At 44.8% G+C, this 14,951-nt stretch overlaps 1 protein-coding gene across 5 annotated transcripts in view; it reads right to left on the bottom strand.

The window, feature by feature from the left end:
• The window catches only part of NBEAL1 (neurobeachin like 1), a gene marked incomplete at its 3' end in the record, with an annotated part of 139,512 nt that extends 125,409 nt beyond the window's left edge, over positions 1–14,103 (bottom strand). For 3 of the 5 annotated variants that reach the window (XR_014556167.1, XM_083702591.1, XM_083702589.1), the window contains exons 1-2: positions 13,901–14,103; positions 11,960–12,393 (exon numbers count right to left, since the gene is read on the bottom strand). Coding sequence is in view for 4 of the 5 variants with exons in the window: in XM_083702591.1 (XP_083558717.1) it covers positions 11,960–12,010 (51 nt within the window). Of the gene's footprint in view, positions 1–11,959; positions 12,454–13,900 lie in introns of all 5 variants that reach the window. The other 2 variants (XM_083702592.1, XM_083702590.1) reach the window with 2 other exon arrangements.
• Positions 14,104–14,951: the final 848 nt, after the last annotated feature.

Here is a 14,951-nt window from a genome sequence, read left to right as displayed (position 1 = left end):
TTTAGAGCAAGTGGGGGGGGGAACCTCTAGGTGTTGTTGAACTACGACTCCCATAAATAAGCCCCAGCATGCATTGCCAATAGCAAGGGATACTGGGAGTTGTAGTTCATCGACAGCTAAGTGGCTGAAGGTTCCTCATGCCCCATAGCTGCCAAGCTTTCAGATTTGAAAATATGGGATCAGCAACCTCACTTGTCCCAGGTACAGTCTACGGGATATCTAACAATCTGGGATAGCAGCGGGAAGCCCTGGAATAAGGAAATTTCCCGCAAAAAAGGGAAGGTTGACAGCTATGTCATGACCTCTTTAGAGGTTGAAAGTAATCAGCTGAGAAATCTTTTTAAAAGAAACAAGCAAGTTGTAGGAGACACAGAGTTAGCTACTAAGACAAACCCTTTTGCTTCAAGTTTGATATATAAAAGCAGTGGGAATTTATCTCCCACAGATATCATATACAGTGGTACCTCGGGTTAAGTACTTAATTCGTTCCGGAAGTCCGTACTTAACCTGAAACTGTTCTTAACCTGAAGCACCACTTTAGCTAATGGGGCCTCCAGCTACTGCCACACCGCCTGAGCACGATTTCTGTTCTCATCCTGAAGCAAAGTTCTTAACCCGAGGTACTATTTCTGGGTTAGCGGAGTCTGTATGTAACCTGAAGCGTATGTAACCCGAGGTACCACTGCACAAGAATAATTTTAAAAATGCACTGTCCCAGCCTTGCTCATCCCATACAATGAAATCCTTTAGGCTTTTTACAGCATGTTTTATAAAGTAAGTCATAAGTCATGTGACTGAATAGAAGACGGTCGGTAACTCTCAGGGAAAACTCTGCCGTGCAATTTGCCAAAAATCATCCGGAAGTAGAAGCCCATGCATTTCCCACGCTCTCTCTGAGAGCTGGTAGGTCTTGCACTGTCACAAAATAAACGCTACGTCTCAGGATTAATGGAATATTTTCAAGGCAAATTCAAGGCAAGGTTTTTGGTACCCGTGTCCCGAGAACCCCAACTAAACGCTCATACTTGGTCTAGGCATCTAAGAAAAACAGAACCTTGAAATGTGCTTAATTCATAGTTGCAACGCTCTCTGCATTCTTTCCTCCTTCCTCTTCTAAACACTGTTCTGAATATCGAGTCAATTAAAATCCACCCTCACGGTTCCTTCTGCAAGAGGATGTCAACTGCCATGTATTTAATGTACCGTATTTTTCGCTCTATAGGATGCACTTTTTCCCCTCCAAAAATGAAGGGGAAATTTGTGTGCATCCTATGGAGCGAATGCAGGCTTCAGGCAGCTATCCGCAAGCCTTCGGAGCACTCCGAAGGTTTGTGGATGGCAGCCTGAAGCCTGAAGCCCGGGGAGCGCAGTGCCAACTGCCGCTGCGCTCCCCGGGCTTCAGGCAGCTATCCGCAAGCCTTCTGAGCCCAGCGGGAGTTCCTGCCGCACTCCGAAGGCTTGCGGATAGCCTGTTTTGGGGGCTGGGGTCGGGGGAAGCAACTGTCCCCAGCCCCGCAAGCCCCGGGAGTGGCGGCAAGGTTGTCGCAATCTCGCCGCCTGTCCTGGACCTGTTTTGGGGGCTTGTGTCGGGGGAAGCTCGGGTTTCCCCCACCCCAGCTCCGTGGCTAAAAACGAAGCCGCACGCAACCTCTCCCGGCTGGAGATGTTGCACATGGCTAAAGAGGAGTCTTGGCTTCTTTGCTCTTTGGGGCTGGGGGGGGGAAAAATAATTTTATTTCTTTATTTCCCCCCCCCCTAAAAACTAGGTGCATCCTATGGTCCGGTGCGCCCTATGGAGCGAAAAATACGGTACTTCTTTATATACAAGTAAAAGAATTTTAACCGACTGCATAGCATGACTAAACTTTTAAACTCCATGGGTAAGTGTCAAATCCCCAAATTAAAACAAACCCAACGTGCATCCCTTGTCATAAACGAACAGCTATAAGGGCAGACTGGGTATGTCCTAAGGGCACAGGAAAAGGGGCCTTTTCAGTAGTGGCCCTATGCTCTTTGAATTCCCTCCCTAGAGAGGCAACATATGATTTCAGCTCTATTGGCTTTTCAATGAAACCAAAGACTCCTTTTATTTCAAACTGCTTTTTACCATTTCATGTTCTAACCTCTGCTGTTCTGCTAGTATGAATTTTAATGTTGTTTTTTTTATAAATAATCACAGAATTGTAGAGTTGGAAGGAACCCAAAGGTTCATCTAGTCCAATCCCATGCAATGCAGGAATCTCAGCTAAAGCATCCATTATACTGTGATGGAATTGGTATTACGGCTTCGACGAAAGTTGCTCTGGGAGGGCTTTGCTTTGAAATTTATTTTGAGCCCAAAATACTTCAGGCAGTCCGTTTAACAACTGATAGAATGCCAGATACTTCTTGTCCAAACTGAACACTTGAACAAAAGTTGTTCCTTGTTTAAATTGTCCACAGTGCACTCATTTGAAATGCACCACTGAATTAAAAATGGAGTGTATGCCAAAGGGCATTTATTGCAATGATGCCTGGTTGTGACTGCAGTAATGGCTGTTCTGTTCTGACCACTCAATTTCACAAACTCCTAGGATTCGGCTGCAATTTAGTTTCAACAGCCACCTGTCATGAACATTCATTAGCACTTAGCAATTTGCCGGAAAAAGATATTCCAAAATCAGGTCTTAAACAGTAAAAGTCCCTACTACTGTGTAATGTGTCATGTGTTGTTGTTCATCTGAGGTTGTATTTACCTAATTTTAAGACAAGCTAAGCAACAAAGGGACGCGGGTGGTGCTGTGGGTTAAATCACAGAGCCTAGGACTTGCCAATCAGAAGGTTGGCAGTTCGAATCCCCGCGACAGGGTGAGCTCCTGTTGCTCGGTCCCTGCTCCTGCCCACCTAGCAGTTCAAAAGTGCGAAGTGCAAGTAGATAAATAGGTACCACTCCAGCGGGAAGGTAAACGGCGTTTCCATGCACTGCTCTGGTTCGCCAGAAGCGGCTTAGTCATGCTGGCCACATGACCCGGAAGCTGTACGCCAGCTCCCTCGGCCAGTAAAGCGAGATGAGCACTGCAACCCCAGAGTCGTTCACGACTGGACCTAACGGTCAGGGGTCCCTTTACCTTTACCTTTAAGCAACAAATGATAGCTATTATGTCCTGATAGGTAAAACCACAGAATTCAAAGAGGGTTCACTCTTTGTCCCATGAATATATTAGCTTTAATATGTTATTTTCTCTCTCTTTCCAATTCCCTGAAGCATAATATGTCGAAGTAAATTATTCCTGGAGTCTAATTGCTTAGATCACAAACCCATCATTACTGAAGTACCAGTATTGTCTACTCACTCAAGTGCCCAATTGTTTCAAGCTGCTTAGGCGGAAATGTTTCAACCTATTTTAAGTATATTCTAATCAGTAATGGATAGTTTGGAGTAATTAGGCCCTGCAGTAGAAGAAATGCAAATAGCAAAAGAAAACATTTTTGTAAGGGCATAAGCTATGGTGGTTTTGTCCAAATCTCTGTGCTTCTACCTAGTACTATGGGCTTCTGAATAATAATAATAATAATAATAATAATAATAATAATAATAATAATAATAATAATAATTTATTATTTATACCCCGCCCATCTGGCTGAGTTTCCCCAGCCACTCTGGGGAATCAGCCCTGGGAAACAACAGCAGTAAAAAGTAAATCCAGATATGTATGTTTTGTTATGTACATAAAATATGACTGCAGGAAGAGTTCTGTATTTTTTTTAATAATATATTTGTAATGGCTAAAACAATAAATGTATTTTCTTGCAAGAGATCAGCACACAACACTGTCCTCAAAGACAGGTCAAATAACTCAAGTATTCAGTTCTTCTCACAACTGCTATACTCCCTAGGATGACAGAATTTTAGAATCAGAAAAGACCCTGGATGGAGATCATCAAATCCAACCTTCTACTCCAGAGATAGCCAACATAGGGCCCTCCTGAAACTGCCATCATCCATGAACTGGCCATGATGGCTGAGGCTGATGAGCTGTAAAAGAGATAAAAGGTAAAGGACCCCTCGACGGTTAAGTCCAGTCAAAGGCAGCTATGGGGTTGCGGCACTCATCTTGTTTTCCAGTTGACGGTGCCGGCGTTTGTCCACAGACAGCTTTCCAGGTCATATGGCCAGCACGACTAAACCGCTTCTGGCGCAACAGGACACCTTGACGGAAACCAGAGCGCACGGAAATGCCGTTCACCTTCCCGCCACAGAGGTACCTATTTATCTACTTGCACTGGTGTGCTTTCAAACTGCTAGATCGGCAGGTGCTGGGACAGAGCAACGGGAGCTCACCCTGTCGCGGGGATTCGAACCGCCAACCTTCCGATCGGCAAGAGCTGTAGTCCAACAACATCTGGGAGAGCACCATATTTGTTACCCAGTTCTACTCAATGTAGGAATCTTGCAACCATAGCATCCTAGGTCCATGACCACCCAGTTGCTGTTTTAATAGCTGCATTGGAAGAAAACTGCTCCATGTCCAAGAACTGAACTAGGTTTCAAGTCATACTGTACCTCCGGAAGTGTTTTACTTTAGAAGTTGAGAGGACACATTCGAATAGCTTTCTTTATGACGAAGAAAACACAGCCTGCCCGTATCGAGCGGCAAATGATCCTCGCCTCCATTTCCACTTGTCCTGTTGGTTTCCCAAGGACAGGAAGTTTTGGCTCTAAGGCAGGGGTGGAAAAGTGGACCTGTTCTTATCGCCCAACACCCGCACAGGCCAACTTTGATTGGCAGGCAGGTGCACATGTCAGTCACCTGACAATCACAGTAAATTGAGTGACCCGTTTTCCTTTGCCTGCAGAAACCGAAAGGCACCGTACTTTGCAGATCAATTGACTGGCAGGGCCTGCAAACATCATGGGAGCTCCACCTTTACCTGCAATGTTAGGAGCACGACAACGGCACATGGCTTGGCCCAAACAGCCTCACAGGCCAAATGGAGAGGCCTAGCAGGCCTGATTCTGACCGTGGGCTGCAGGTTCTGCACTGTTGCTGTGGCAAAGGAACGTCTCTCTGAAAGGTGTTGCGAATCAAGGGAAACGAACCACTTTTTTTTCGTTTCCGTTTTAAAAGTAAAAGTCATGGAAGCAGAGCATTCTTACCGGTGAACAGTAAAATTATTGCTTTCAAACCACAGACTGACTCAATTTTTTAAAAAGAAGAAGTAATAATGGTGTCGTCCCCCCCTAAAAAAAGGCTTATTGTGTTTCACGGTAACCACAGCAGGTCAGGTGAATGAAAAACCTGTTTGGGCGGAACTCAGTTTGTTAAACATTTGGGTAAAACATTTCTCCATAACCGCCACCAGATTATGCAAGTGACTATAAACACGGGGTCTTCATCGTTTTACACTTACTTCAAGTTGTTGTTTTGCCAAATTGACCTTTAGTTTTCAAAGCCCCAAAGCAGAATTTGACCTGAGGGCATCCCTGACGTGACAGCTGTCTATATAGCCACAACTAGCTCCTAAGACTCTGACATTACCCTGTCAAAGTGGCAGAATATTAAAACTAGTGAATCAGTGGGCTTGTGAAGCGGGAAGTCTGGTGAATGTATGCTTCTATCCACCTTTCATTAATATACTTGAAAAAATAACCAGATCAATTACTTCTCCTCGCTTTCTCGCCAAATGTTCTGCCCCGATATTCAACAATTCTGTAGGCTGTTTTTCCAAACATATTATAGGCAAGTCATATTACCTTCCGGGTGGGCGGGCGGACAGGATTGTGACCTCTCCCAATGGGGGTACATGTCCATCTCCAGGCCGTGTTCAAAACTCCCATTGTCCTAGGCGCATTTTGCGACAGGGAATTTCATGAGCGCGAGCGGTTTCTGAGCTCTGGGTGCAATCCTGCGCCGAAGATTTCAGATTAAAACTGCAGAGTGGAAGGAAAGGAGCAGCTTTTTCTGCCTCCCCACTTCCAGTTACTCTCTGAAGACTGCAGAAGAGACCCTCTTAAGAACATGAGGGGGGTGGGCAGCGGAAGGACTAGAGCAGGGGTCAGCAAACCTTTTCAGCAGGGGACCGGTCCACTGTCCCTCAGACCTTGTGGGGGGCCAGACTATTTTTTTTTGGGGGGGGGGGAATGAACAAATTCCTATGCCCCACAAATAACCCAGAGATGCATTTTAAATAAAAGCACACATTCTACTCATGTAAAAACACACTGATTCCCAGACTGTCCGTGGGCCGGATTTAGAAGGCAATTAGGCTGGATCTGGCCCCCAGGCCTTAGTCTGCCTACCCACGGACTAGAGCATGTGAAAAATTAACCGGATATTTTAGCTGCAGTTCATTTATTTTCAGCTCTGTATTTTTGTTTTTTTAATAAGCGAGACTAGACATTGCATTGTTGCGCCCATGGCCTAGGTTTAAGGTGCCATCTAAGCTCCTAGCTTTCATATCTCAGTTTCTAACACTGTCTCTAGGATGTAACAACTCTTCTACATTTGACTTATGGACAAACAATCTGCCATTTATCAAAGGGCTGGCTAAACTGCCCCCATCTTTGTGGACTGCAGCATCCATCACCAATGGCCATTGCAATCTATGCTGAATGGGGCTGACAGAAGACGGAGTCCAGCAACACAGAACAGTATGGACAGATTCAGTAAGTGACTTAAATCTACACATGATGGATTGTCCATGTAGGATCTCTTCAACCATGGAAAGCACATATCTGGACAAGAAGCCACGATCCAGCTCCTCCACTACATGTAGCCAGCAAGATCTTCTCAGTAGGTCCAATGCCTTTTTAAAACAAAAAACATGACCCCCAAATTCTATCTTCTTCCTGCCACGCAAAGAACAATTTACAGAGCTTGGATATTTTTCTGCTGTTTCAGTGCCAATCCAACCTGCATTTGTCTCTATAATGAGTGCAGCTAATCTTCCCTTCAATAGCCAGAAAAGTTTTTTTCTAATCTTAAGTGGCAGAAGATGAGCATGCGTTAGCAAACAAAGGAACTTCTGCCAGGTTTCCCCCCCCCCCCCTCAACATAGGGCATTTACTCAATGGATGAAACTTTTCCTCTGCGGACGTCTTGACAGGAATGCAATAAAGTCAAAACAGACATCTGAACAAGTGCCCTAAAGTGGCAGAAGTGCTTCATGCATTATGCAGTCATTAACTCAGTATCAAAGCAAGAAGCCTACATATTTCAATTTGGCATACTGATCCAAAAAAAATGGGCCTGCTCCAGCCACAGCGAAGCCCTTTTACGTGCTATTGATTTCAGCAGAGAGGCAAGCACCTGCTCAGAATTCCTCCCACTGGGAACAAAACAGGACTCGCTGCTTGATGAATCGTACCCAAAGTTTGTCACCGCGAGACTATTTTACGGGGATCTCCAATCTCTGCTGGAAACAGGATTGAGGCTCCATTTTAGCTTGAGCGGTTATTGCTTTTCACTTGGCTTTCTTGAGTTTTACTGCTGCTTTCTGCCCAGAGTACTTTTTTCAGCACAAAAAAGCAGATGGTATTATTATACGTGGCATTTTAAAAAAATGTATGCATAACACAATTTATTGTGTCAAGTCAAACCACGTGCCATTGGTCTCTGTCTCGTCTCTCATTAAAAAGTAAAGTCAGAAGGAAATTGTTTGACCAATTCAAATATTTCCACACTCTTTTTTCTCTAGAAGTGGCAGAGCTATATTCCTAAGTAGCCCCTGGCATACTGGCACAGCTTATTATGTAACAATTCCAGCCTTGTAATCCCCATAAGCAAGACTACACAATTTCAAGTGAAATTAATAGGTCATCTAAATACTGACGCAAATAAAACAATTTAGTAGACATTTTATTCATTCACCGTTACATTTTAATTTGTGGGTTTAAAGAAAACAGTTTCAGCAAATGAAAGACGAAATCATTTCACGCGGATAAGACTATCTCTGCTCCTTTTCAGTCAAATAAGATGAACCTCAAAAGGTTGACTTTTGTAGTCACTCCAAGATGATCACCAGAATTCTGAGTCACTCAACTCACAAATAGGACAGCAGAGAAACGAAAACAGTACTGATATATATTCCCCTCTGGTAGCTCAAAACCTGATTCGGTGCTGCATTTTGTGCGGCAAACAGCTTCAAAGCATACTCATAGATTAAAGCATTAAAGAGCAGTAGTTTTTGCCTGATAGGCTTTTAAACTCAAAAGCTTCAGCATTCTCACCAACAGCTGTTGGTCCAATAAAAGATGTCATCTTAACCTACTTTCATAACCCATAAGTCATTTGTGATTCCTGCATTCCCTAGCATTTTTCAGATGGTTCGCTCCTAGATTATAAGACGTTTTGCTAGATTTGATACAACAGAATTTCCAGTCCTTCAGCACTCGTAAGCACATACCTAGGCTACCATTCTCAACATGCTTCCTAGGATGTAAGTCACACTGAATTGTTGGGAGTGGAACCTACTTTTGAGTCAGCATGGAGAGTACTGACTGAAAGTCTCACCTTCAGGCATAACTGCTGAAAAAAGGAGAATCTTTATACATTAGGATGTCAAGATCTCAAGCGGGCCCTTGCAACGGGCAATATCAGATGGGCTGGTTCTCATTTTAACCATTCACATAATGTACCTTCTTTCAGGGACATGTTTTGCTGCCTAGGTCACATTCACACCGTATCTCTAAAGCACGGTGGCAAGACTTTAAGCAGCCACAAATCCACTCTTCTCTGAGCCACCTCCCTGGGGTCACAGAAGCCACAATGGATAGAACCATAGCTGTAAACTTACACATTTGAAAATAAGGGATCAGCAGCCAAAATAAGGGATTTTAGTCAACCAGCAGCCAAACGAAGCCTCAAGTGGTGGTTCCCATAGCGCAGCAACCTGGCAAAGGGGATGCAGCAAGGAAAACCACCATCACCTCTCCGCTGGGAAGTGCTGAGCAAAGGCGAGTCCCCAGGCAACGCGGTCGATTTGATTGACACAAGGCATGCAAGCTCCACCTCCCAGTCGTTCTTAGACTCCTTATTGGGTGAGCAACGCAGCCAAGCAACACAGTTGGAGCCTCCCTCCTCCATGGCCGGCAGGGAGGGAGGGAGAGGAGCTGCTTCCTTTGAAACCCGGGAAATTTAAGGGACATCATCAATAAGGGACAGTAGCGGGACATGGCGCTGGGATAAGGGACTGTCCCGCCAAATAGGGGACGCTTGACAGCTATGGGTGGAACAAGGAATATAAACATTTACTTTGGTAGGTAGAATAGTGTCTGTCTTGGCCTCCAGGCATGAGGTTCTTCTACTCCTCTAGAGGGGCTTGTGTGGCTGCATTTGACACCCGGACCAAAGGTTTCTCAACTAATACATTTGATTTATGTCCCACCTTTCCTCTAAGGAGCTCAAAGGGGAATCCATGGTTTTACCCCCTCCCCATTTTGTCCTCGCAACAACCGTGTGAGACAGGTTAGGCTACGAAACAGTGACTGGCCCAAGCTCCCCCAACGACCTTCACAGCTGATCGGAGAAGAAAAGTGCTTGGTAGAGGACAACTTAAAATACCCAAATGCGCCACCTAGCAGCTGGGCTCAGTGCTACAAGAAGCAAGTCTCCACCAACTTTTCCAGATATTATTTCCATAAAATTGTAACCCGTTTCGACCCAGCGACGCACATTACCATCTCTCTCCTCTCACGTGTGCACAATACAGTAAGCATTACAGAGCGGTTGCATTCCAGGGCTTCCACCTAATGCCAAAGTCCCGTATAGTCAAAATCCATTGGGTTCAATGGCGGGTGGGATTGCCAAAGTCATTTTTCCCTGACCCTTGTCCCCTTTTTATTCTTAAATGGCCATGCATGTAAAAGCTGAAGGCACAAAAGGTAAATGTCTGTAAGTTGAGGGCTTCCTGTAGTTAGCTTGGAGGAAGCGTTCAGAGGCAAAAGATATTAGAGTATCTGGAAGATTTAGGTGGTTTGTACTGTTAGGTAGACTGGGACACGGGTGGCGCTGTGGGTTAAGCCACTGAGCCTAGGATTCGCCGATCAGAAGGTCGGTGGTTCGAATCCCCGCGACGGGGTGAGCTCCCGTTGTTCGGTCCCAGCTCCTGCTCACCTAGCAGTTCGAAAGCACGTCAAAGTGCAAGTAGATAAATAGGTACTGCTCTGGCGGGAAGATAAACGGCGCTTCCGTGCGTTGCTCTGGTTCGCCAGAAGCGGCTTAGTCATGCTGGCCACATGACCCGGAAGCTGTACGCCGGCTCCCTTGGCCAATAAAGCGAGATGAGCGCCGCAACCCCAGAGTCGTTCGCGACTGGACCTAATGGTCAGGGGTCCCTTTACCCTTTACTGTTAGGTAGGAATGGTTAGAAAACAGTACTAACTACATAAAAGTTTAGGTCCCACTTGAAGAAGAAGAAGAAGAAGAGTTTGGATTTGATATCCCGCCTTTCACTCCCTTTAAGGAGTCTCAAAGCGGCTAACATTCTCCTTTCCCTTCCTCCCCCACAACAAACACTCTGTGAGGTGAGTGGGGCTGAGAGACTTCAAGGAAGTGTGACTGGCCCAAGGTCACCCAGCAGCTGCATGTGGAGGAGCGGAGACGCGAACCCGGTTCCCCAGATTAGGAGTCTACCGCTCTTAACCACTACACCACACTGGCTCTCACACTGGCACTTGAAAATGTTCCGTTGCAAATTTGTGCTATTTTTAATTCTGCCACCAAGTATCTGCTCACTTCAAAACAAAGCTCAATCAGCATGGTCATATTGAGCTTCTAAACAATAGGACGTTTGTGTTTCAAAATCTCACCAGCTTAGGCAGCGGACTAAAGGCAAATTCCTTAACTCCAAATCTTATGGCTCAGAGGAACATTTTTGCATGTTCTTCTTTGCAACAAAACAATGGACACGCAAACAAAAATGCCAAGTGCTTTTGCACAATGAAACTGCTGAAGAAAGCGCCACCCTAACGCAAGCAAAATTCAGATGAAAGGAACAAGAAATAATACCGGAGCCTAACGAGAATAATTATGATTATCCAGCAAATTGTGGTGGTGGTGTAAACATCTCGTTTCTGTGGCCTGAGATTCATTGTAGACCATCTTCAGCATCACCAACATCAAGTTTGCACAAGCCCAAGTTTGGCAAACTCCTTGCATAATGAGTATACACTCAAGTGGAAGGCTGCATCCAGTCTTGGTTCCGTGGCAAGAATGCCAGGAAACAAATATTTAAAGTTTTAGATATTAGATTCGGAATGGAGAACCTTTGACCAGCCAGATGCTGTTGAGCTACAACTCTCATAAGCCCCAGCTAGCATGACCAACGGCCAGTGATGATGGGAGTTGTAGTTCAGCAACTCCTGGAGATTCAAACGTTTGTCATACCTATCCTATAGGAGCACATAACTGGGAATTTTGGTCAACTGTACCAGCATATCAGAGGGACACAGGTGGCGCTGTGGGTTAAACCACAGAGCCTAGGTCTTGCCGATCAGAAGGTCGGCAGTTCGCATCCCCGCGACGGGGTGAGCTCCCATTGCTCGGTCCCTGCTCCTGCCAACCTAGCAGTTTGAAAGCACATCAAAGTGCAAGTAGATAAATAGGTACCGCTCTGGCGGGAAGGTAAACGGTGTTTCCGTGCGCTGCTCTGGTTCACCAGAAGCGGCTTAGTCATACTGGCCACATAACCCGGAAGCTGTACGCCGGCTCCCTCAGCCAATAAAGCAAGATGAGCGCCGCAACCCCAGAGTCGGCCAGGACTAGACCTAATGGTCAGGGGTCCCTTTACCTTTTTACCAGCATATCAGGATTCCAATAAAAAAACCGTCTAAGGCTGCAATCCTATTCCTGATGCATTCAAGATGACTTACTTTTGAGCAGACGTGGTTAAGACTGCACTGTTAGCCATTTGGTTTCAACAAAACAGCTTCAACTAAAGCACCCCCCAGGTTTTATTTATTTTTTTAAAAAGAAGTTACCTTATTGCAATAGAGCATCCAAAGTTCATACAGCCTCTCTCTGGACGCCATCGTTCGCCTTCCTCAGTTGTGAAGTACCATATGCTCAAGATCCTATCATGCTCACTTTCAAATCAAAATGTCCGCTTTAATTCGTCAATCCAATCAAGGACGGGGAAAACAAGTTTCTCCAATACTCTTGCACAGTTAAATCGGCTAAGGGTGACAATCAGCCCTCTCCTTTTCATCGATGGCACTTTGGAATTAACCTCTGAAAGTAAAATTGTGCTGGCTGGAACGTGCAGGATGTGAGACGATGTTAGAAAGGAAATGTTATAATTCCATATTACGAGTGCTGAAGGAGATCCCAGGAACTGCTCTTGTTGTTTCTGAATGATGAAATCTCAGTAAGATGTTGTTGACCTCAAGTCTTCATCATCCCCCTCAGTGACAAACTGCATGGTAGAAAATATATTTTCAGTGTACCAAACAGCAAAGCAATGCTGACAGATCAGCTGACAAAATAAAGACTGGTTTGTTTGTTTGTTTGTTTGTTTGTTTGTTTGTTTGTTTGTTAAAAGTACCCACTACGTTGAGTATTTTCTACAATTCACATCATTTATTCAAATTTAAAATTTAAAGTGCTCAGACACTCATTTCCTTGCTTTTGCTTCCGTAAGAATGCGGAAATTAGAATAAGGACATCGCTGAGCAGAAAACCCCTCTTCACAATAACACAACAGCTCCAGGTTTTCCCCTCCTCTCACGTACCCAGTTTCCAAATGTTCCGCCTTGCTTAGAAATTATAAAAACCCTAACCATTTTCAAAGGGTGATGAAAAACGGACGACTTCCGGGGAATTTGGGGGTGCGGTGGGTAGACTGATAAAGTTGTTGTAGGCTAAAGTGCCGACTGCGCTCTACTTAAGATATATTTTTTAAAGAATAATAATCCAAAATTAAACACAGATCATCTCTCCTCAAACCTTGTTTCTGATGGTTCTTCCCCCCACCCTTTCTCTAATTCACACACAGTTGTTTTCCTAACGTCACTTGTCTGCCCCTTTTACAGGATGCCTCTCCCTCAACCCAGTACAATACAATGATGCAACAACAACAAGAATGAATAAATTCTTTTGGGAATTATAGAGACAGAACTACCTAAATTGTATAGAAACTTATTCATGTATGCTACTACAGCGGCAAGAATGTTACTTGCCCCAAAATGGAAAGAATAAGAAGTCCCAGCAAAGGAAGAATGGATACCAAAACGTACGGAATACGCAGAAATGGCGAAACTTCCGGAAAAATAAGAAATCAAGATAGCAAACTTTTTATAAAAGAATGGAAATGGGTTTATTGGAAAAATAAGAAATCAAGATAGCAAACTTTTTATAAAAGAATGGAAATGGGTTTACTGAATATTTACAGATAAATTGTAAACAGATAAAAACGTTGGCAGGATTGTTGTGATAACCTGCAGTTTGACAAGAGTATTTATTTAAAGTAAATTAACAAGTGAGCAACTTAAGTTAATTTGGAATATGCAGAAGATATTACTAATAAATTGAAGGAACCGCAGAAAGAGGGGGAGGGAAGTCGAGTTCCGAAATGTTAAAAGGATTGTAAAACTAGTGAAATGCACAAACCTGAAAAGCACAAATATATTTTTTAAATGAATAAATAAATAATAATAATGAATAATTTAATGATGATGATAATGATAATAATTTCTCATCGCCCCGCAACCCCACCCTTCTTCCAGGGCACACCATCCCTAATCCCCGTGCTGTAGTTTCAGGAGAAATAAATTATAGTTTCAGGAGAGATAAATTATGATTATTCTCATTGCATTTGCCCTCCCCACTTCCCTGTTTCCTTCCCCCCCATACCTCGCCCTCCTCCAGCCCCACAGCCAGGCGGCTCTCCCCTCCCCGCCGCCCCACAGGGGCTCCTCGCTCACCGAGGACGCGGGAGGCTCCTCGGACCCCGGAGAAGAGGCGCCTTCGCTGGCCGCGGACTCAGCCCAGCTCGGGGGAAGAAGCTGAGGCGGCTCAGCAGGAGGAGAACGAGGAGGCGGTGTTTGCTGCTGCTGCTGCTGCTGCTCCTGCTGGCAAATGGGAAGCCACATCGGCCGCCCCGACGCCCCGCCCACATTCCAGCGCTGCCTCCTTCCGCCCCGCCCCGCGACGCAACCTCGTCCGCCCTTCTGGCGAAGGCGCGCGGAGATGACATTGTGGCGGAGGGGGTGGGGGTGGGGAGGGGGAAAAGGAAGCCTCGGCGGCCATCTTGGCTCCTGGCAGAGTCTTTGCCATTGCCCTCAACCCCGCTTCTTGCTGTCCGTTATAGAATGGGAGAAGAGTCACGAAGAGTTGGACACGACTAAACGACTAAACAACAACAACAAGTTAATTCTCCTTATTTGACTGCTTTGCCCTTCGGAATTAATTATTTCATTGGCTGTTCTTTCCTGCGCTACTATACATTTAACCAAACACCTGACTGGAGTAGTTCTGAATTCTGTGTTTGCTTGACCTCTCTCAATGCCCCCTTCTTTGGTACTTTATTATTAAACTGTCTGTGTCCTCTCCCCAATTTCTATTGCACTTTGCTTACACAGGTGGTGGGGGACATCTTCAATTCTTCCTTTGAACTGAAAATCTTTCACAGTCAGTATATTTCTTTTATAATTTTTTGTAATTATTTTTCAGTGTAGACCTATTTTGCTCCCTTTCAAAATCATCTCTTTCTAGGGGTGCAGCCTAGGTTCGGTAGTCTGTTCCATAATATTAAAAAGCTTCCCATAGTCTTGTTTTATTTAATTTATATTTATTCAAAAGCCACTTAACATGTTAAAAATCTATTAAACTCTGCGTACTCGTTCCAGGCATAGGCAAACTCGGCCCTCCAGATGTTTTGGGACTACAACTCCCATCATCCCTAGCTAACAGGACCAGTGGTCAGAGATGATGGGAGTTGTAGTCCCAAAACATCTGGAGGACTGCATTTGCCTA

Source organism: Podarcis gaigeae (assembly GCF_964106915.1).
Source record: "Podarcis gaigeae genome assembly, chromosome: 1".
Lineage (NCBI taxonomy): Eukaryota > Metazoa > Chordata > Lepidosauria > Squamata > Lacertidae > Podarcis > Podarcis gaigeae.
This window is presented reverse-complemented; position numbering and strand designations above follow the sequence as displayed.